Below are 22,415 nucleotides of genomic sequence, written 5' to 3'. Positions count from 1 at the left end.
AGTAGTCACTCATTTGCCCACATTATCACTTCCAGGCCTGTGCCTGCATTTGATTCTAAATTTAAAACCACTTCTGTCTTTTCGTCCTGTACTTTCATCTAGTCATGCATTATGGTTACATAATAAGTCCAAAAAGATAATTTTCTTCAAGTCCAAAAATAAAACAAAACAAAACGTGGCTTTGTTTGGTGCACACAAAAAACACGATACCGTAAAAACACAACTTTTGTCTTCTATGTCGGGGACAGGAAGTGTCCTGTCTGTGATCACATTCCCCAAAAAAATTGGCCATCTATAAAGATCTGAAATAATCTTCATCTCTTATCAAGTTTAATACAATGTTTATAATTGATTGTTGTCAATCAAACAAAACCCTAAATTTGTTGAAATACTAAAATTTAAAACCAACTGCTTTCCCCTCTCCTGTCTTGTTGATCCCCCTTATCTCCCCCTCTCTGCCACGTCATCTGAGCACCCTGGAAGTCTCCCTCCAAAATCCTCTTATGACTTTTCCTTTGTCTTTTTACAGTTTGGGGTGATAATTCTGGCATTATGTGGTCTCGTTCGTCTGAGAGAAATGCTACTTGCTTTACAGTCACGTCATATCTCAAGCTTCTAGTAGAATTTCTTATTGATTTTCCACCGGAGATAATGCTAGGTGTTTAAAGATTCACCCGTGACTGCAAATTTTAGATCTCTCAGAATAACGCCTTGTGACCCTTGTATGATTAATTGTGATTCTCACACTCGTTAGTGAATCACTTATTAATCCTCATTCACACATTCACACTTCTCTCTTACTTACTTCGCTCGTGCACAGCGCTTACATTCACACATATTTCCTCAGTAATATTAAACTGGGCATTTCCTCAGTAATACCTAAACTGCGTATTTCCTCAGTAATATGAAACTGGGTATTTCCTCAGTAATACCTAACTGCCTTGCTTTATGTGAGAAACTTATCTCGTCCATAAGCCTACAATATTTTTCCAGTAAATATCAAACTAATGCATAAAAACGTTTTATGGCTAACTCTTTTTCACACACAAAATTTCTGTCTGACCTTCTTTGTCGCTTGTGTTCTCCTGCTGCTTCGAAACGACGCGCTCTCCTCGCGGAGACTGAGGTGTGATGGGCGGCCACGGGAAAAGTGGACTTCTTTCAGCTGTGCACAGACTTCACCGATTCACCCGTCAATCTCCGCGAAGGGCAGCTTGTCATAAATGTCATGGAATGAGACATACACCGATGCTATTCCTTAACACATTGAGAACACAATTCAACTTAGAATATTAAACGACACAGAAACATCAGACATTTGTGTGGCATGCATGGGAGAAAACGCGGGGACTGTGTCAGCCAGGCCGTTGTAAGGAGCCTGGCTGACCCTCCTGCGTCTCACCCCCGCGTCTCACTCTGTTTTTCCCATGCTGGTTGGTTTTATTAGATATTCTGGAATAGGCGGGTCACATTTCTCATTGGTCAGCCTCACATCAAGGCACTTGGTATTTTTCCGTAGAGATAAAGCCTGCAAGGGGGGGTGCAACTCCCCCCCCTCGGGTAAACATTCTTTGGCCCATCTTTACAACCCCTTCACAAACAAATGCTGTCACACACCCGTTCTTCTCTTAGACTAATGATGCAGATAAAATATCACTATTATGCAGATAAAATACATCACAGAAATATAATCATATATTCACATTTTATCACAGATGGTACTTCCTGGTTCTAGTCAGGACCCGAGCAGCAGCGTTCTGGATGTACTGCAGCTGTTTTACAACTCGTTTGGAGAGGCCAGTGAGCAGGCCGTTACAGTAGTCTAATCTACTGGAGACAAACGCATGGATAAGTCTCTCCAAGTCTTCTTTAGACATTATTCTTTTGATTTTGGCAAGGTTTTTAGATGGTAGAAGTCCATTATCACCCCCAGATTTCTAACTTGATATGTACGTTTTAGAGCGAGAGACAGGAGGTGACTGCTAATACTTTCTCTGTTTCTGTGGGCCAAAGACGATGAGATGATTTCAGTCGTTCTTTTCAGAGTTCAGCTGGATAAAGTTGTTTTGCATCCACTGGTCCATATTCACCTGCCGTCAGTGAAATATAGATCTGAGCGTCATCTGCAGAGGACAAATTTCAATATGGCGACAACACAGTGTACATTAACCCATTTCAAACACACATCCCGGGTGCGTTACCCAGGACCCAGGATGTGTGTTTAATTTTATGACCCTTGATATTGTGGTTATTACTATGACCAATAAAAAATATAAAATACAAATATAGACAAATAATGAAATTACTAAATACATAGATAATGCTTTAAAAATAGTGCAGAAAATCTTTTTATATTTTATATACAAAATATTATACAGTTCTTCCTATTTTTAAGTGGCTCTTTCATACTTTTTATTGTCAACAGTATAATCTGTGAAATATTAAACCTTTCATTTGTGTATTATGTACTTGTTGTATGTACTTTTGCTATGTTCTTTGTGCTGCTGCCTCTTGACCAAGTCATCTTTGTAAATAAGAATGGATTCTCAATCGCCCAACCTGGATAAATAAAGGTTAAAAAATAAATACAAAATAAATACAAATTGTGATTAAAAACAATAAAAATCTGTTATTTGTGCAGTATGCACGATATTTTAATGAATTCATTCTAAGTACTGTTACCTCTTACATCTAAGACCCGCCCACATGATCAGCTGACCAATGCACGGCGCCCTCTCCTTTCGCACGCGCGTCATTTCCTCCTCCGTGTCAACATGGCCGCATCCATGGCATCACAAGCTGCAGCAAGAGGACTGAAGAAAGCAACCTCTAAACACGTCCTACTTGACAAATTAAAGGTAATATCAATGCGAGACGCTTTCCCCCGCCTCATTTGATGGTGCACGAGTTTTTTCCCCGCTGTCATTGCGTAGAAGAGCTCTTTTTTGTCTTATCTTGTTAGCATCTTCACATGGCTGACTCAAAGTGCAATGACAGATCAAAGTTTAACTTGAAGCCCGACAGTTCACTGCAGAGGACGTTGTTTCTGTGCGTTTAGAATGACGTGTGTTTAGAATGACGTGTGTTTAGAATGTAGATGCATGGCTCAGAAACCCTTTTCTTCACTTTTAGCTTTACTGATTCTCAAATGTTAAGTTAAGATAAGATAATCCTTTATTGTCCCACATGGGGAAATTCCATTGAGTTAACTATAAAGCTATAAAGTTATTATGCATTTCAGTCCTCTTTAATTGTCCTGCCATTTAATCCTGAACACCTGAAAGCTAATTCTTGCAATATGTTTTCAATAACTAAACATGTTTATTTGAGCTGGCAGGGCATTATTTTTGGCTAGTTTGAGCTAATCATGTGTGTGTTGTCTGCAGTTCAAATAGACACATCTTGTACTTTGAACTTTCAGGACTAATAACTGAACTTATAATGATTTATTTTGTTTTGCACATAATAAGTGTAACTCAGCAACACAGACATTAAGTTTTCTGACATTATACTTTTACTTCTACTTGAATAAAATTGAGTCTTTTCTCTCTTTATATAAATTCATTCTTTGAAAATGTCAGAATCTGTGCATTATATAATGTTTTGTCTGTTTTGACTCATAACTCCTAAATCAGACTTTGAATTAATATTACCTCCAAATTGCTACTCAGTACGCAAGTATTAGTTTCTTCAAATACTGTTTTTTACTCTTTCTTGAGTAATATAATTGGACCATTACTGTCTACTTCTACTTGAATAGTGATATTCTATGGTAAGGAGTTACTTTTTGCTACTCTTCCCACTAACTCTGTGGATATTGCGATCAGATGAATACACTGCGAATACTTAAGATGCATAATCATCACCATACCTATACATACAGATATACATCACTTCAGACATTTACTTAGTCCGTAGAAAATGACCAAGTGAATATTCGACAAAAAGACAAACACGGACAAACGTACAACAACAAAAAATAGGATACATCATGAGAATAGTGCTCATCAGTCCGTATAAAGATGCATCTGTGATAACTTGTGTATTGTGTTAAACGTTATCTTAAATTTCTTGGAATTGAGATGATTTATGGAGTGTGGAGTAAAGATGTAAAATATTATCACAATATCTCACGGTACAATATATCACGGGCTGTATATATTTTAATTTTGGTGTTCTTGGCTGGGAGTAATACACCCACCATGTACTAAGTGAACAGTATCATGTCTGTGATGTTTATGTTGTATTCATTGGCTTTAAGTCTTATTCCAAAGAAATTCAGAGCAAATAATGCGTTTGCTTGTTTTTTTGTTTTTTTGCTGTGGGAAAAAAATATTTAATACTTTATTATATACTTATAATAAATAGTTATAAGAGACTGTAGTCCATGAAAAGTGTGCAAACTGGAGGTCTAATTTTCTTTTGTTAATGTTAATTTGTACACCTCTTTATTTGCAAATGGCACAGGGAAAAAGTCATCCAACAAAAAAGGTATGGCACAAAATATTCAACATACAAGTCCCATTAAGACCAAAGTTTATCAGATTTGTCCATGTTCAAATTAAGTCCAAATGTCATTCTTTCCATTTCTCTAATACCTCTTATCACGCCTGTCCAACTGTGTAATATTCCATTCTTGGACTGTGCCGCTCGTTTCCGCTCCTCCCTTGTGTTCCATTGGTCCCGGTGATAAGAGTATCTGGGGGATCACGGAGACTCTCTGCCTGTTCCGATCAGATTCTAAATGACTGACAGGCCGTTTCCGCACAATAGATTCAAATGTGTAGCGGCGGAACATCAGCTGAGCACAGGAATTCCATTTTTTTTTACTGATTTGCAACAATACCTGTGCCTCACCGTCTCCAGCGTCTGCAAGGAACAGAGTCAATGTTTTCTCCTTGTGCCCTTTCTCTCTCATTGTTTTTGCTTTTCTCTCTCTTATAACTCACATTTCCTGAAGTCTTGTCTGCACAGCGATAAAATCCTCGGGCTGTTTTTCCCCCCGTTTCTCTCTGCAGTGGCACATTTGTAAACGTTTGTTAAGTTTGTGTTTTTTTGGCGCTGTGTCCCGGCCGGGCATAAGCGGCCAACTGTATCGAATCCCTACATGGTTTGAAGTGAAACACGGGGAGGAAAGGTTGCTAAATGAGGCGTGGTGCTGAATATTTTACTGTGGAGGGGTGGGGGGGTGAGTCTCTGTGCATTCTCTCTCTTCCTCTGCTGGAACTTCAAACGGCGGACGGCTTTTTCCCATCTGTCTCCACCAGAACACATTTACATTTTCCCCCCTCGAGGGATACTGCAGGACCAAGTTAGCTCTAACTGGATTTGAATACCGCTTCACCAAGGTTAATAGTCATTTCTGTAGCTGCTGAGGTGCTTAGGCTTTTTCAATAATTTAGGAGGGCTGCAGTCATTAGGAAGTGTTGGCAGCTTCTGGAATGGCTAATGCAATGAGCGAACGCACTTCTATTAGCTCCGTAGCGCTGCTGTTGCGGTGTTGCTAATGAGCGGGAAGTGGGAGTGTTTTTGTAAAGTAAATAGAGAAAACAATGCCGGCTCTCAACAGCTCCAATTCATCAAATGTGCAGTACATCGAGACGGCTCTGTGTCTGCGCGGCCTCATCCATCTCTTATGATAGAATAACATCACAGTTCTGTAGCTTCGCACTAAGACGGATCGAGTTTGCAAAGTTTGTGTGGTTAGGTGCAGACGGTGCTGATCGTATGCGCTGTCCTCCTCCTACCGTAATGTTACCTGTTTAGTTTGTGCAAGTAGTCAAAACGGATTGGGAAGTTTTACGGATAGTGGTCCAAACAAGCTGAAAAAGATGCTACAGTAACATCAATACTGAAGTTGTGTTACTGATTGGATACTGAAACTACTATACTAAACAGAAATATAGCCGCAAGCGGCAATGATCGGCCCTCGCCACGCCGCCGCCGCCACGCCGCCGCCGCCACGCCGCCGCCACGCCGCCGCCACGCCGCAAGAGGAGGGGGCGCTAACGCGCCCCAATTGTCCTTTTATTACGCCTACTGCTGAATCTGTGACGCTGTCACATCTTCTCCCCTTTGTTTTACCATCAAAAAGCAATTTTATTTTGAATTCTTGGCAAAATGTGCGGCTTTGCCGCACAGACACCGTGACTCTTTGAATAAAAATGTGGATAACTTTTGATGGTCCACCCCTGAAGATGAGTCTCACCAAATTTCAGGTTAATAGGGCTGACGCCCTAAGAGGAGTTTGTGAAAGTCTAAAGTGTAAACATGTTCTGGCGATTTCCCCATTGGAATAACATGGAAGGTTTCGGTCATCGTTACGGCAAAGCCATAACAATTATGACATGGGTCTCATTGACTTTTTTGATGGGCATGCTAAAATTGAGTTGTGTGTCAAATTTCATATAATTTCGCAAAACTAAACATTTAACCTCCATATAAAATCTGTAGGGGGCGCTGTGACGCCAAATTAATTTATTTCACTTCAAGTAGGTTTAGGGCAAAGAGTTTAACAACTGATTCTAATTTGACGCAATTCGGACTTTATCTGCGCAAACGGCAGAAATGTAAAATTTGGGAGATTTCTGAAATTCTTGCTACAGTTTGCGGCTTCGCCGCACAGAGACCGTGACAGGTATCAATGTAATTTGGATAACTTTTGATGTCCCACTCCTCAGTAGCATTTTCACCAAATTTCAGCTTTTTAGGGCCAACGCCCTGGGAGGAGTTCGTAAAAGTACCACGTTTGGAAAAACTCCGAAGTCATGTTTAGCCATTTTTGAAGCAATATGGCCGACATTTGGTTGGGCGGACGGCGTTGCCGTAATAATATTTTTTACTTCTCTTGTCACCATCTACCTCGGCGCCAAATTTCATGATTCTACGATCAGATTTTTTTTGGGTCATTTCCCATCTCTCAATGCATTTTTGGTACATTTGGGGGCGCTGACGCGCCAATTTTTTTTATTTTAGAAAAGGGAAATAGCCAGAATGTAGAGAGGCACGATTTTTAGAGGTGTGAACATTTTTGTGACTTTTCGTCAATGTTCACTGGGTGAAAAATAGGGGGGTTGGTCCCGAGAAGAAGAAAGAAGAAAGAATTAAAGCCGCAAGCGGCATCCAACGGCCCTCGCGGGCCGCCGGCCTTCCCACTCTGCGCTTTCGACTTGATAAAGATGGCGCCCTTATTGTATGTTGAATAAAAAAAGAACTTGACAGACGGCGACACATTGGACATGGCCAATCCAGTGCAAATCAACACAAGTGTCAGTCAAATTTGCTGCGCCGCCGCACAGAGACCGTAGCACTTGGAATAAAAATATGGATAACTTTTGATGCCCCGCTTGTGTAGATGATTTTCCCCAAATATGAGCTTGATCGAGCTATTGCCCACAGAGGAGTTCATTAAAGTGTGAAGCGTAAAAATGTGGTGATTTGAGCAATTCTATGATTTTCCCATAAGGATAACATGGGATGTTTCTGTCATCGCTACGGTTACGCCGTACAAAATATGACTTTGGCTCTCATACTTTTGTGATCAGGATGGCAAATTAGAATTTTGTTCAAAATATCATGTCATTTGGAAAAACTCTATTGTTTATAGGCCACTCTGAAGGCCAAATAGTCAGAATTCTGGGAAACGTTTGCGGCTCCGTCGCACAGAGACCGTAAAAGTTATCCTTAAAATTTGGATAACTTTAGATGCCCCACTTGTCTAGAGGACGTACACCGATTTTGAGGTCGGTGGGCAAAACGCACAAGGAGGACTTCGTTAAAGTGTAAGACATAAAAATGTGGATATTCGAGAGATTTAGCGGTTTTCCCATAGGGATAACATGGGAGGTTTATGTCATCGCTACGACTACGCCGTAAAAATTAAGGCATTTGTCTGATTGGCTTTTTTGATTGCGACGCCAAAATAGAATTTTGGGTAAAGTTTAGAAAATTTTGGTAAAACTAATTTTTGACCTTCAATGTTAATTTAAAGGTCACTCTGTAGGGGGCGCTATCGCGCCCATTTCAATTTTGTCATCATAAACTGGTCCAAACTAGAAAGTTGAACAACTGATTCAAATTTGGTCCTAATCGGACTTGTTTTGATCAAATGGGAACAATTTTTAGATCTGCAATATCCCAAAATAAGTTGTCCAACTTTGCGGCTGCGCCGCACACAGACCGTAAAAGGTATCTCAAAAAATTGGATAACTTTAGATGCCCCACTTGTCCAGAGGATGTCCGCCGATTTTGAAGTCGGTGGGCAAAACGCCCTAGGAGGAGTTCGTCAAAGTTTGACGTGAACAAAATGGCTAACACAGCGTGTTTTCATTTTCAAAGGAAGATGGCGGGCATAGGGTAATTCTGGGGGCGTGGCCACAATAATATTTGTTTTTTGTCCTCACAAGAGGAATGCGTGTTCCGAATTTCGTAGCTCTACGACAAAGTTGACCTCGGGGCGTCTCCCATAGGCGCAATGTATTTTGACTTTTGTCGGTGGCGCTGTCACGCCATTTTTTAACGGGAAAAAAAATGGCCCAGAAAAAACAAAATTTTTCGCCGATTTTGAATTTTGGGTAAAGTTTGGTGAGTTTTTGAGCATGTTCAGGGGGTAAAATTAGAGCTCAAAAAGCAGAAGAACAAGAAAAATAATAAAAATAATAATATTTTTAGCAAAAACAATATAGCCGTTTCCACTATAACAACAAATTATACATCGTTTGAAAGCTCTAAGCCTTCCCGATGCCGCCATGGGGTGGAATCATCATTACGAGCGCTTACGCGCTCGTCACTCCCTATTCCGTCGGGATGCCCCGCCCACTCCCCATAGACTTCCATTGATTTGAGCAGATACAAGCATGGCCCATGCCTGCGGCATAGATTCTCGCGTACGGGACGATGCCAGGAGGGTTTTTGGAGGAATGCAGCGCTTCGCGCTGCTGTTGTCAACAATTAGTGAATGGGCGTAGCCCATTCACTATTTCTGTCATAGCAGGAGTAAGTATGCATGATCCATGCCTTCGGCATGGGCTAGTTCACTGTACTTGCCAGGGGCGACGGGGTACCAAACATGCGGGCTGCGCCCGCATGTTTGGTCAGACAGTTGCAACGCTGCCTTCGGCAGCGTTGCGGGAGCAATAGGCCCTCCGCCCTGCTGGGGCTCGGGCCTAATAATATTCCGATGCGAAAACAATGTTTCCCATTTTTCAAATATCATAAACTATACATTTTCGGAAAGCGATCGCGCTTTCCTACCTCATGGTGTGGGTCCCTGGTCACTGACGGGTACTTTCGTTAATTTTGAGTGGGCTCCGCCCACTTTGTGTTTTTGGCCCTCTATACAGTAATAATGTTCAATTTTTGCATTACATGCTTATATGCACGGAACATGCAAGAGATGGGGAATGTATTCGTGAGCTACTTAGCGCAAATGAGTGCTTTATATGGGGATGACGACCGCTTCGTGGTCGTCATCTCAATGTAAAGTGCTCGTTTAGTGCGCACTTTTGCACGGGCTTCGCCCGTTTACAACGGTAATGTTCCATTTTCCTACTACTAATTAGTATGCACGGGGCGTGCATGAGTGAAGGAGTGCGTTAGTGAGTGTTTGGAAGTGGGCGAGCGCTTCGCGCTCGATTTCGTGCGCACTAGGTGCGCACTTTCGCAGCCGTGCTTCGCACGGCCTTACGAGATTAATAGGCTTTCGCCAGCTTGTGGCGCTCGGGCCTAACTATTATGTGCTGAATATTTGAGCTTTGAGCATGTCTGTATTTGTCTGTAATTCTTTTCATCTTGACCTGGCATCAGTGGATCCCCCTCCCTTCCTCTCCTCTAATTACCTATATGCTAATTAGTCAAATCCTTATCTGTACACTCCCCACACTGCGGTCTTCTTCTTTAAGCCTGTCTGCTGGAGATTAGACCTTCCCTGCCTAAAGACCTCCACATGATGCAGATCACATTAATCCAGGTGCATGCTCTTAATGCCTTCTGCTTCCATTTTCCCTTGCCCTTTGCTGTTGGATGGCAAAGGGCACACATTTGTACACAAGGTAATTCAAAGTGCTTCACACAACAGGAAACAAATCATTAAAATCACAAAGACATAACAGAAATCACAAAACTTTACTTTCTATTTCTTTCAATTTAACAATTTTGCTGACATGAATCACACCGTTTGTCCCTGCTTAGTGGTCCGCCTGATGGAAAACAAAATCTATTGGACCACACTGGCAGACACTCCAGACACTCTTTCCCATATTTATTTGACATTGCCAGCATGACAGGCGTCTCAGGGATGGGCACATCGCTTTTAGATTGATTCTTTCCCATGTTTGACGTCCCTAGATGTCAGCGCGCTGTCTGCCTCTGCACATGTCTGTGCTGAGTGTATGTTTCTTTCATGACACTCTCTCGTCGACGCCTCCACCTTATGTGTGGTGCTTTTGTAGCTCTAACGATGGACCCAGTCTCGACCCAGTCTTTAGCTTTCGCTAAACTAATTTTCCCAGTCAAAACTCGACCAAAGCTTTTAGTGTTCTCGCTCTTGATCAGTGGGGAGGGGCGGTAGGCTCTTCCTGGACTTTGCAGTGGCCTTAGTGCCAACTGACGATCCAACCAGCGTGTGTTCTCACCTTTTCCCCAGGCACCTGCTCTGCGGCTGTGCTTGGACACCGGCACAATGGGATATTGTGTTGAGCGGAATTATTTACATGTTCAATTGTAATTGTGTCTAAAATAATAGTTTTAGAATTGTAAAGAATTTCTTTAAAGAAAACCCTTTCAATTTAAAGTAAACTAAAGCCACATTTCGACTGGCCCTGATCCCCCAGACAGTTTCACATCTAGGAGCACTGAGGGTCCAGAGGGGTCTGCTACTAGGCCTGGGTACCAATATTTTTTTTTTCAATAACAGCACTTTAATTCAATTCAGTTTATTTTTGTAATGCCCAAAATCACAACAGTGGTTGCCTTGGGGGGCGACAGTGAATAACAGATACAAACTTTAATGAGGCCTGCTTTTCAATACTGGTTTCTGAATGGTTCTTTTTTTGGTACTTGCATTTTGTTAGACTGTAAATGAATGGCCAAAATTTTGCAAAACCAGTTTTTCCAGCATTTAATCACTTCATAACTGTTAAAACCATACTTGCATGATGTATTTTCTACTCTGGCAATGTTTTTTGATTTTTGTCATGTCTTTGTGATTTTAATGATTCTTTTCCCTGTTGTGTGAAGCACTTTGAATTGCCTCATTTATGAATTGTGCTCTACAAATAAACTTGCCTTGCCTATTCAGTACTGTTAGTACTGAACACTCGCAATACTGACCTAACCTAATACTGATGTGCAATTCTGTCATATTTGCAATTGCTGTTGGAATTCATGTGCAATTCATGTGCAATTACTGTGAAATTCATGTGCAATCTATGTGCTGTCGTGACGCATATTCATGTGCAATTACTGTCGTGATCACATGCAATGGTATTTATTTATTTATTTATTTGTCTATGGGAGTTTTTATTTATTTATAGGAGATCTTCTACTGAAAGTGTTTTTCAGACTTCCTATAAGTGATCTGTTCTTCTGTATCTACCTCTGTATCTACCTGCGTTGCACCAATGAAATTTCCCCATGTGGGACAATAAAGGAATATCTTATCTTATCTTATCTTATTCAGTTATAAGTCAAAACCAATTTGCAAAACAAATGAACCAGAACTGCACAACTGATCGCAGCAGCTCACGTGTGCTCCCATGCATTTAAGTTTCATTTTTCTCCTTATACAATATTTTGTACCAGTTAGCATTGCACCGCACCTGCTTTTGACACATTTACACTTTTAATGCTTGTTTACCTGGTGGAGGAGGAGGATTATGGCAACTTTACACAGATGCGCTCTATGCTGGCTTTTGACTACACTACATACTTTGAGATTACACTCCCACCTGGACCAAGCATGATTATTATGGCGAAGTTTGGATCATATTATCCATTTGGCGTCACAAGATGAGGTTAACCTTTGCAAACAAAGAAGATATTTTGGAATGTCTTGTGGAGTGCGGTCAGGGCAATCAAGGCAAGCAGTGATTGACAAATACAATCTAAAATTACCGTAACAACTATATTTAAATTGGTCCGAAATATATAAATAAGCCTGTTGGCTGAAGTTGTGGTTTAGTGGCATCTACAGGCTGCTGAGCAATACTGCACGGGAAGCTTGGTCATTCTTCTCTCGTAGCTGCTCAGTCTGTGACTATGTTCAGAAGCTCGTTCATGCTCCGCTCTCTAACATGAGCTTTTAGAACCAGAGCGGACATCAGCTTATTTTCTGCAGATTCTGCCCTAACTGAGCATGTGCAGAGGAGAAACCAAGCAACAGCAGTTTCAACAAACTGACTTAAAGACTATCCAAGTCTTTGTTTGTAGCTAAGGCTCTGTTCACATTTCCAATGATTAGACGTTAGTTAGAAATATAGTCAGTCATTTAACAACATAAAACGCTCATCATTACAGAGAATGTGTTCTGAACTGACTGGTAAAGTGAGACTGTTAAGTCTATTCAGCATTATTTTCTGGTGTGGGAGTTTAGTTCAGGGTTCACGTTCACGTAGGAAACCAGGGTTCAAAACTCATATTTGCATGTTAGTTTTCTTTCTTTTTATTCACTTTTGCATATTGAGTGCAAATGTGCACTAAATATGGGTGACCACCCAAAAATCTGCTTGTACATCCATAAACGTTACCTGGATGCTACTGCTCTGCACTCTCTTGTCCTATCATCTCACTCTGGCACTTACCCTGGCCCCGTCCACACAAAGCCGGTATTATCCACATGGAGTGACATTTCAGGTGCCTAAAAACAGAACTTTTTGAAACCAGGTCCCAGACTACAAAGATTTCAAAACACCATTTACGCGTCTCTGTTGTTACGGCGTCTCCGTAACTTTTGCAGCACCAATGTTTTGTCTATTCTGCAGAAATAACTGACCTTTTATATGATGTTTACTGCAGATTCTTCGCTCCTCCACTGCACCACAAGCTGCAAGCGACAGAGAAAAAAAATGGATACATCCACCACGGTGTTTGTCTCCATTTAGTCCGTTTTGAAGCTTTGACATTATAGTCCAGTGACACTTCTGCTCTCTGGGTCTCTTCTGTAGCTTTCACATCCAGATCTATACATTTAGAATCTCTACGTTTAAAAAATTCTCGCGCAGTTTCTGTTTACATCTTGCAACTTTTCTGCACATGCTCCATGACATCTCTTCTTCTGTTTTGGGGTGATTTTGTGGCAGTGTCACAGCACCACACTCAGGCCTGTAGATGTATTACTGTAGTTTGAAGCATTTAAGTGCTCTGTGTGGACGCACACATTTACTGAACCAGTGCATAACTTTCATGTTTATGCAAGTTATTTTTGAAACTATAACTGTTTTGTCTCCGTATGGATGTGGCCTAAGACAATGGAGACCCTTTCTGACGGTACCGATCTGCTCCAAAGCAAACCAGTGGAAATATGGCTTATTATGTTATGTTCGGTTTTAGGTGGTGGGTCTGTCACCTGCTTGTCTCAAGAAAATGTAATGGCTTTGCCTGGATTGATAATGCTATACCGTATTGTGGGACAAACTTTCATTTATTCAGTTATAAGTGTTTTATTGCCAAAAAAGACTTGATTTGGTGGAGTCAGTCGCTTGTCTTCAAGGAGAAATTTTATGCCATTTTGTCAACCATTCCAGACAAAACAACATCACCACGGAGAAAGTTTCAGACCGTCCACCTTAAAACGTACAACTTCAGGCTCAACTACAATTACCACGTTTTAAACCTTTTCTTCATCTCTCACCAAAAGTGTTTTATTTGATATCAGATGATGAAAAATCCCAAAACATCTATGATGAAAATGTCAGTGCTCTATAATATTCTGTTTCCGTCTCGATATTAGGCCCGCTCCTACATGGCTGACTTGTAGTGAACATACAAGTACTTGAGCCTGTTTTGCCCTAAATCCATGTCAAATTGTGTATTTCCAAGAAGTTACATCAGCGGTCTGATCTCAACACTGCACGTATGAGTTGCAGCTGCCACCTCATTAGTAAAATACCACTTGAATTCAATTAGGATCTGTGTGTGTATGTGTGTGTGTGTGTGTGTGTGTGTGTGTGTGTGTGTGTGTGTGTGTGTGTGCTCTGTGCTCATATAGTTAAGTGGACTATGCATAGTCTATACTGAGCTTTGAAAAGGAAAAGAGGCCATCTCTTAAACTGAACTGGAACAAATCAATTACATAGAGTTGGCGAACTGGCAATCTGCTAATTTCTTAAACATTTGATAATGGCCCTTAAGGAGCATTCTGCTTAATTAACTCCACAGCCATTTGTCGTAGCTAATAAGCCAGTATCGTTTCAAAGGGATTAAGGTCCAGTCATGACAAGTAATGATGATTTTAACCTCACTCGACATCTGGGAGTCTACTATGTGATGTGAGTTACATAGCTTTGCCTCAGGAAGCTCCTGGCGTTGTGTTAGAAGTGTGAAGTAGCATCAGCCTGTAATCCACAACACAATTACTATCTGTACATTTATGTTTTATTTTTTTAATAATTTGACACGTTTTGTTTACAACTTAAGTATAATCTTTTCTCACAAAAGTGTTTCATGAACTAATGTCATTCACTATTGTTCTCTCATTAGGATTTTACACAGAACACATGCAACTCGGGCACAACCTAGTTGTACATAGAAAAATAATTGCCTAATCTTGATTAATTCATACAATAAAAACCAACAGCAGTCAGTCTTGCCAGTTTGGAGCCCGAGGCACATTAATGAGAAGTGCATTAAAGTGATTGAATAGGGATAAAGCAATACTCTAAATGAAGACTTAATTAATACATATCCAGACATTTACAACTAAACTGTTCAGTTCAACACTATCTATAAAGCATTTTCATATAAACTCCTTGGGTTGAACACAGGCTCTCGGGCCCTCACAAACACGTGGCATGTTTGGGGATGACTTTGCAAAGTGCCAGATCAGACATGCACTCAAAGTGATGACTTCTCCAGCAACTGAGCTGTGACATTGTTCATCCTGTTCCCCAAAAGAGTAAGAGTCCACACTCTGAGCATCCCTTGAGGAGTGGTGTTGAGTTGAATACCATATGGACATGCTAAAGAAATGCGGACGCGCACTGGGAACAGCTGTTCTATGTACACCAGGCCTGTCCTTCAAGCTACTCCCGCATGCCACTGCCACAAGGACTTTGCAACCAAATGTAGGACTGTCTTTTGATCTGTCAGGAGCCATGGATGACCACACTGCCCTTGGACACATCTGGAGATCTTGGTCATTTAAAAGACACATATTATGCAAAGACTTTTTCTCATTGTTCCTTCATCAAACACATACCTGGAGTAGTATTTAGTTTCATTCTTGCTAGTTTGATAAATCCTGGTTAGCAAATCCTCTCCCCCCATAAAAAAACACTCCATCCTGAATCTCCTTGATAACTGATGTTTTTTTGGCCTGTGACGTGGCACGGAGAATCTTGGTTGCTGTTTTTAATTTCTTGAACCAGGGGTGGGAAAACTACGGCCCGCGGGCCACATCCGGCCCGCAGGGCCTTTCAATCCGCCCCGCCAAGCTTCTCCAATTAACATTTAAAAAAAAATATATATATTAATCATTTTTCTTTTTTTTTCTTTTTTGCCCTCAGGCATCTGTCTGCACTTATCCTTAATAAATATGACGTGAAATTAATTAAATAATATATTCAATAGCCTATATTTAACAGAAAAGTGATATTTTATTTATTTATTTATTTATTTTTTCACACCAATGATTGCGGGCCGGCCCTCCGCTACTTGCCTGGATTCGAATATGGCCCTCGGAGGAAAATAATGGCCCACCCCTGTCGTAAACCATCACCAGACTCATTCTGTAAATTGCTCCTGACTAATCACAATCAATACAACTGTGTGCTGAGACAAGGAGGAGAGAGGCCAACTTGAAATGCACTGAAATGTTAATCTTAAACTGTGTGTAATTCTCTCTGCAGCCAGTAGATGGCAAAACCCAGTAAGTCCTGTGGGAAACGGCTGACAAATCAAATGTAATTCTTTTTGTTTTAAACATTGTTTTTTTAGTTCTAAAACATGATATGCCAGACTAAACGTATTCAAGAGCATGTTTAAAGGCTAATAACAGTACAGATAATGCATTATATTTAAGGTATTGGCTTATGTGCATGTTTTGATGGGACAACCAGAAATAACATGCAAACTCCCCACCACTGAGCCAGCATTTAGTCTATCCAAGAAATTAATGTATCTCTGAAAGAGTTGTACAAAAAAAAAAAAAAAAAAAATACATCCAGATGTGGAATGGGGATTGAAATATCCCTGAAAGTTCAATCAACCTAATCAGGTTCTATTTTAAACCGTTTTATTCACCTATTGTGTCGCCGTGACATTTGGGGATGCGTCGATGAATGTCAAGATTCTGTCTCGGAGGCTGCTCGAAGCACAGCTCTTCCACAGATAAAGTGTCTCTTCTGCAATTCTTCAACCGTTCCCTCCTTTGCCTCGTTTGAACTTTCTTGTTAACTGGTTCAAAAGCACATATTGCACAGAATTAAACCTTCTACATTCTTACGAGGTCACATTCAATTCTTGTATGAGTCGTTGTTTCTATTCATAGCCGGTCTGCTAGATTGCGCTGCTTGATGGCTATGGAGGAACTCAACTTGTATTTGTATTAATGCGCTTGCTTGCTGTTACCATTGTCAACACTTCCGCTAGGGCCTCACTTCTTGTCACTTTAAATGTATCCAAAACAAAAATCTTGAGTGCTTTTGTGTGTAAAGCTTCTGCTGTACACTTACACCCCACCCTTGTTGGGGTTTGCCACTGTTAATGCCATGTCTCCTCAGCAGCCTGCCCCACGTCGCTGAGCCTGGCAGTGTATTACGCTTAAGTAGAGCTGTGCTTGTAGACTCTGTTGTCTCTGGAGTGCTGCTGATGATAATTACTGTAGAGAGAGGCCCTCCAGGGAGTGCCTGTGTGCCAGCTGCTCTCCTCCCTCCCTCGCCACTTACCTTTGTCTTTCAAGGCAAATATGTAGCTTATTCATCACCCGTCAAACCCAACAGGATGAATACACAAAGTTCCCGAGTCCTTACAGGTGCATGGTACTGCGGTAGATATAGAATAGTCTGATTGTGATCTTTAATGTTTCACTTATGCAGTAGATGGGGAATACTGTAAAACCTTTTCCTCGAGGTTGTTGTACTGGAGTTTAGCTGTGAGATGTTCCCTTTTTCTCAAGTTTATTAAAGATGCTACTTGATATCGAAAGTTTACGTTGCTCTTTAAAAGCTGTGTCACTGTCTGCTTACTTAAAACATGTTTAGATTGATTTATTTTCCTGCCAACATCATCATTCTAAATGTTTTCATTTTTACAGCCTTCATTACTGTGAGAATCGCATCGCAGGGTAGATGCTAATAGATTGAAAAATGTATACCGTATTTTCCGCACTGGAGTATGATGTCGCACCAGCCAAAAAATGCATAATAGAGAAGAAAAAAACATATATAAGTTGCACTGGAGTATGAAATGCGGTTGCAAATGTGAAAATAACAAATAATGTCACATATAAGTCGCTCCGGAGTAAGTATAAATATATAGTATAAGTCGCACCACGGCCAAAACTATGAAAAAACGTATAGTCCGGAAAATACAGTAATCTCTCAAGTATTAGAATATCAAGTGTATCATCAATAATAGAGTAAGTATAACAGTATTGTGTAAAGTTGTATAAAGTAATAGACTTTTATAGACGAATTTCATCACATTCTGATGCTTTGTGAAAATATCCACTGAATATCTTGTGCATGTGGCGCCCTTTTAAAAAAAACAGATGCCCGTGTGGTAGAGTTTATCCGTGGACTTGCTGTGTACAAAAAGCGCTTGCGGTTCTTTTCCATTCTCTTGTGTTTTAGCTCGAGGTAACTGTCAGTGCCTGCAGGGGCACCGGCAGCCCCATGACTTCTCCTGCAGCAGCTCGAGTTATTTTAGGAAGTCTGCACCGCTCTTTTCACCACCTCTTATCTGACACCTTCGGCAACAAGGGAAATAATGAAGGCATGTTTTGTTTAAATGATTGGGAAAAAATCACATTACTGCACTTTTCAGAAAAGGCTGTTATTGGTGTCGAAACATGTGTACTTAAAATTTAAAAAGCTTTGACTGGAGCTGTGTCTTTTGGAGTTTTTGGTGACTCTAGGCTTTTTAGATTCACTTTTACGCAACAATGCAAGAGTGCTTTACTCCTCTTCAGTAACGGTGTCATTTTGTGTCATTCTGCACCTTTAAAGGTGCCATAACATGCTTTTTTTCACGTTTCGTAGTGTATAATTGATAATAATAAGGGTTGTGCAACACCCTTAACATAATAGTTAAGAAATATCACCCTGACGCGTGCTTGCCCTTATGACGCGGTCTTGCCTCCACCGCCCATCAGTTTGGAGATTCGCGGAAAGGAGATAGTCTGTAATATAGCTAAACACTGCGGGAATCAATCAAAAAAACACTGCTATTTGTGGTTCATATATGTACCCAATGTAAGAAGGTTAAAAGCTCTGAAAAGTCGATTTTGCATGTTATTGGACCTTTAACCATTGACTTCCCATAATTTACTAAGTCTAGGGTTAGGGTTTCTAATTATGTCAACAACATTCCCATTGAGGATTAAATATAATGACACCTGGTTTGCTGTTGTCTATGTATAGGAAGTATAGGAATGTCTTACAAATCCGAAGGCTTGTCAAGATGTAAAACTGGATCTTATTGTCATGTTCCTTCTGTCAAAAAATGTGCGATTGCTTGATCACCTGAAACCTGCAGTTGTCATTTTAAAGAAAAATCATCCAGTCCTGTGACACACTCTCATTGTGTAGTCAAATATAGAAGCATACGCAGACTGACAGACAGAGGCGCGCACCCAGACGGCAGAGCTGATCCTCCCAAAGGCAAACAGGCTGAGCGGCCCGGGAAGTAGATGTGTTTAAGGGGGCAGCAGTGACCTGCCCTGAAGCTACCTGAGAGCAGTCAAATGAGTCCATGAGACAGAGAAAAGTCCTCCCACAGCCAGTCTTGTTAAAGCTTGCGGACACAGTCGGCTGAAGAAAATGTAGAGAAAGCCGGTGAGTGGAAAAAGATGGAGTTTTATTTATTTTTTTACTTATGATTGTCCAACTTTTGCTGTCCAGTTTGTCCAATTTTCTTGGTAGTGCTTAAATTTCACATGATGCAAGTATTGGTCAAAGGTATACAAGTGTATCAATGTTGTACTCAAATCAGGTTGTATCAACTTTAAAAAAAAGACTTAAACTGTTTACCGGTAGTTATTTGATGTGTCACCCTCGTTACACTCCTTGGACCCATTTGTTCCCCCTTGTTTCCTGCTCTTGGTGGAAATGAACACCAATATTGCCTAGATCAGTCTGAACCCTCTACAAACATGTAACGATAATTACAAGTGTACAAAAACAATCATGTTAAAAAGTAGAGTTGAGTCACGGTGGCATGCGCTGTAACTGACCTATAGAGAGCAAAGTGGTATACTTAAATGTCCTGCAAATGACCCTGATTACTGTATTCAGGAATGATCCACAGAACTCAGCAGTTCAGCTCAGATCAATTTAGTGTCTATGGACATTAGCTGTAATAGTATAGGTAGCAAGAGCTAAACTCCCTTTCTTTGTTTTTGTAATGCACAAATGCAAGGCTTTGATGTATTCAGCATACAGTATTTTAAGTATGACATCACAACATATGGGTTTTTATCAGTGAGTGTCAAAAGCTGTTGAAAGACCTCGTTGAAATCAATGGTTTGTAATCAAATTGGGTCATGTCCAATTGGGATGATCCGATCACATGATCAGAAATTGGGCCCGATCACGTGGTTTCAGACTTGATCGAAATCGCCCCCCGATATAAATTAGACTCTTATTAGTTTGATCAGCGCTATACATTTCAAGCTTATTATTAGTCTCTCACCTCCTTCTAACGCATTAATGGATTGCAACATTTTACTGCCTTAAAGCCCAGACTCTACGGCAAGAAACGTTAATTTTGTTTTGCGCCGTGCAATCCTGCATGTCACAGCAGAGCGCATCACACAGATTAAGGAAAAATGCTCAATAACTTGGGCATCGACAAGCAATGGGTTGATGTAATTCTGCGCGACAAATGCTGCTAATATGAAGAAAGCCATGGGTAAGATGACGGTTTGGGCGAGGGGGTCATCACCATTCTAGAACACAGACACGGAGGTGCGGATTTCATCAAGAAAAACATACATTTTATTATTTTAGCCAGAAGAGAATTAGGAGTGCAATTCTGAAAAGCACATTACTGGCCTTACTTTATGACACTGTTGCACTTTCATTTAATACGCACTTTGCTTATTTGGTTACATGCCTGCTGGGTATTTTAAGTTGAGCTGCTATTTTTATTTAATTCAAATTTTGCACTATTATTTCTTATTCAAGCTACCTCAAAGAAAGGTGCACAGTTAAAGTGTTCAGAAATAAAATACAAACTGGGGACAACCTGTTTATGTTGCATTTGTGCATTTTTTAAAATGTGTTATGAAAGTATCGGATCAGGACTCTATCGGCAGATACTCAAAATCAGATGACTCGGAATCAGATCGGGACCAAAAAAAACTGATCGGGACATCCCTAATGTCAAAGCTGCTAGTCTAATGACAAGCTAACATGAACAACTGCAACTCCGCTTGATATTTAGTTTGCACCTGATCTAAATTAAGATACCAGAGTCATTTAATTCAGCATTTTCTTTATAGAATGATGAGCTTGATAAGAACGATAAGAATACAGGGATGTCAAAAATGCATTAAACGGACATAATATACAAAGGTTTTATTCACAAATGTCCAAAAAACATGTTTCAATCAATCGCCCATGGAAACCTTTCACAGAACTGTCACATTCTTAGTTCTTCGGAAACTCTATTTCAAGGTGTGGTGCACTGCTGAGATGTGCTTCCATATTTTGACTGTTGTGTTTGTCTCCACATGAGTGTACTTTCTCTACGTTCAAGAGCTGAAAAATTGGAGCCACAGGTTATTTCTGAAACAAACCATTTGTTTTGCCACTAAGAGCAGAATATTGATCATGTGGTAAAAGCACAGTTGAAAAAGTATTGCCCTGGATTTAGCTGTATTGACGGGAAATAAAAATACAACCTTCTATTCATTCTTTCCCCAAAAGAATAAAATGCTGCTCTGTCAAATTGTTTGGGAATTTTGCTTTTAGCACCATAGGATCGGTCATAATTCAATAGTTTAGAGAGTTTAATAGTGACATATGACATGACAGAATTCAGTGGGGCGGTCACATATTATGCAATTTTTTTAAAACCATGTTCTAATGTCTAAAACATACCTGGAGTAGCATTTAGCTTCCTTCACGCTAGTTTGACGAATCCAGGTTAGAAAATCTTCTCCCCTCCGAGCATCATAAACACTTTTGTGGCTCTAAGAATATTCTTTGCAGTTTTTTAAGTCCATAAATTGTTCTGGGAATCTCTCCTGTCTAATCATGATCAGCACAACTGCATGCTGAAACCCAGAAGTGAGAGGCCAGCTTGGAATGTGTTGAAAAATGTTTAGCTTTAATTGTGTGTAATTCCCTCTGCAGCCCGTAGATGGCACCAAAACTAAGTTTTAAAATCATCATGTATTCTTTTGCAAAACTGATTCGCCACTCCTGCTGCACTAATAACAAATTGCAACTCTTGATCTAATACGCTGACAACTCTATACAGCAAGATTTAGATGAGATTTGCACATGATTTAACTAAACAATTGTCACAATAACGGAACAGCCACGGAACAACTTACAAATTTACTTGCATGTTTCATTTGTTTGCAAGTATACTCTGTCAGCTCCCTTAGCACAGTGTGGTCTTGACAATATCACTGTGTTTAATATTCACCCGCTTAGGAAATACTCACAAGAAAGCATCATTTACTTGAACCAACCATAATTTACCTCACAGTCCTTGTTTTCCCTTTACTTTAATGGCCTTTCTTTCCTTAACGACTCCCTGAAGATCTTTAGCTATGAAAACATTTGCATACACAGACACACACACGCACACACTCCCACACACACTGGATTTTTTCTCCGACAGAGCCTGCGCCGCTCTGTTACATTAAAAAGCCAATTTCTTTTTAATAGCAACAACAGCTGGAGTCGACAGGGCCTTTGTCTGCTGATGGGGCAGAGTGTTGCTCAGCCGTCCTGCAGCTTAGGCCTGGCTGGCTGCGTTCCTCATCACAGCCAAAGGAGGGGTGAACGTCAGGGCTGCGAAATGCTGCA

At 40.6% G+C, this 22,415-nt stretch overlaps 1 protein-coding gene across 1 annotated transcript in view; it reads left to right on the top strand.

Moving 5' to 3' along the window:
* Nucleotides 1-2,763: 2,763 nt before the first annotated feature.
* The window catches only part of suclg2 (succinate-CoA ligase GDP-forming subunit beta), a 104,998-nt gene continuing 85,346 nt past the window's right edge, over nucleotides 2,764-22,415 (top strand). The window contains exon 1 of the mRNA XM_072451672.1: nucleotides 2,764-2,858. Coding sequence (XP_072307773.1) covers nucleotides 2,775-2,858 — 84 coding nt within the window. The 5' untranslated portion in view covers nucleotides 2,764-2,774. The remainder of the gene's footprint in view (nucleotides 2,859-22,415) is intronic.

The sequence above is a fragment of the Eucyclogobius newberryi genome, unplaced genomic scaffold (genome assembly GCF_026437365.1).
Source record: "Eucyclogobius newberryi isolate DKJ021-1_F unplaced genomic scaffold, fEucNew1.0.hap1 SCAF_19, whole genome shotgun sequence".
Lineage (NCBI taxonomy): Eukaryota > Metazoa > Chordata > Actinopteri > Gobiiformes > Gobiidae > Eucyclogobius > Eucyclogobius newberryi.
Note: the sequence above shows the minus strand (reverse complement) of the source record. Positions and strands in the feature narration are given on the sequence as shown.